Raw genomic sequence first — 1,267 nt, 5'->3', positions numbered from 1 at the left:
CCGCGCAGCCCGGCGCCACCTCCGCCGCTGTGCCTCCCAGCCGCTGGGCCCTGGAGGCCACAGAGGCCCAGAGGAGGGCCTCCGGCCGGGCCTGCCCTCACTGGCCAGGGTCTGAGGCTGGACCCAGCAGCACCCAGGTCCCCAAGGTGCCCACGTGTGCCCCAAGCTGTACCCGCAAACTTGACGTGAAACTTGTTCTCCGGCTTGAGGATCTGCACGTACAGCGGGCAGTTGGGGGCAAAGTCCTTCACAGCCCAGGCCCGCAGGATGGTCTGGTGGTCCTGGGGTGGGGAGGCGGTCAGCGGTCTGTGGCTGGCAGGGCCCAGGGCCCACAGTGAGCAAGCGGGGCGGGACTGTGCGGCGGCCCACTCACCGCTGCCGTGCGGTCCACCTCGTTGCGGCTGCTGAGGATGAAACAGGCCTCCCCGTTGTCCATCCTGCAGACGAGATGCTGCCGGGAAGCTGCGGTCCACGCTCTGGGCCAGGATCTGGGCCCACTGCAGAGGCCGGAGGGTGGGCCCGCGGAGACCCCTCGCTGGGCACTGACCACCCCAACGCCCCATGAAGGGGTCGGGTGTGGACAGGAAGGGGTGCTGGGTGCAGAAATACTGGATACCTGCTGCCCAGCTGGCTGCACGGGTGGCCGCCCAGCTGTTGGACTGGACGACGGTATCACGAGCTGCTTTGACCAGGCCACCCCACCTCAGGGCGGGGGGCCCTGGTGCCCAGGCCCCTCGCCTCCCCCAGCTCCAGGCCCTGCACCTGAGCACGAAGGGCAGCCACAGCCTCTGCGTTGAAAACGTGCCCCCACTTCTGGAAAGTTCCGCTAACAAAAGCCTTTGTAGCTCAAGGTGCCACCATCTTGTCTGTAAGAGCCGCTGGCCCCCCGCCCCTGCCCCTGCTGCCCCTCACCCCCCACTCACTTGGCCCGCATGAGGTCCTGGTCCTTGAGGGCGGAGCCCTGGAGGTAGATGACCCGCTGGGACCACAGGGGGATCTGCAGGACCCGGCGGACCTGGATGTCCATCTCGGTGGGGCACAGGATGACCACATAGTAGTCCTGCGGACCGCTGGGTCAGTCCTGGCCCTGCGAGGCGCACGCTAGGTGACACAGGAGGGAGCGGGCACCTGCGGGGGGGGCCCTGCAGGCAGGGGACGGGCACCTGCAGGCGGGGGGGGGCGGGTACCTGCAGGCGGGGGCGGCCCCTGCAGGCTGGGGGGGGCACCTGCAGGCGCGGCTGGAACCCGGCGTGGGAAGCGCGGGACA

The 1,267-nt window shown here is 69.5% G+C and overlaps 1 protein-coding gene across 1 annotated transcript in view; it reads right to left on the bottom strand.

Annotated features, from left to right (window-relative positions):
* LOC105853264 (potassium channel subfamily T member 1-like) overlaps positions 1-1,164 on the bottom strand; it is a 4,057-nt gene extending 2,893 nt beyond the window's left edge. The window contains exons 1-3 of the mRNA XM_012721169.1: positions 924-1,164; positions 374-437; positions 34-281 (exon numbers count right to left, since the gene is read on the bottom strand). Coding sequence (XP_012576623.1) covers positions 34-281; positions 374-437; positions 924-1,027 — 416 coding nt within the window. The 5' untranslated portion in view covers positions 1,028-1,164. The remainder of the gene's footprint in view (positions 1-33; positions 282-373; positions 438-923) is intronic.
* Between the last annotated feature and the right edge of the window lie 103 nt (positions 1,165-1,267).

The sequence above is a fragment of the Condylura cristata genome, unplaced genomic scaffold, assembly GCF_000260355.1.
Source record: "Condylura cristata isolate star-nosed mole 26May11 unplaced genomic scaffold, ConCri1.0 scaffold00006, whole genome shotgun sequence".
Taxonomy (NCBI): domain Eukaryota; kingdom Metazoa; phylum Chordata; class Mammalia; order Eulipotyphla; family Talpidae; genus Condylura; species Condylura cristata.
The sequence above is the reverse complement of the archived record's forward strand: the minus strand, read 5'-3'. Positions and strand labels throughout refer to the sequence as shown.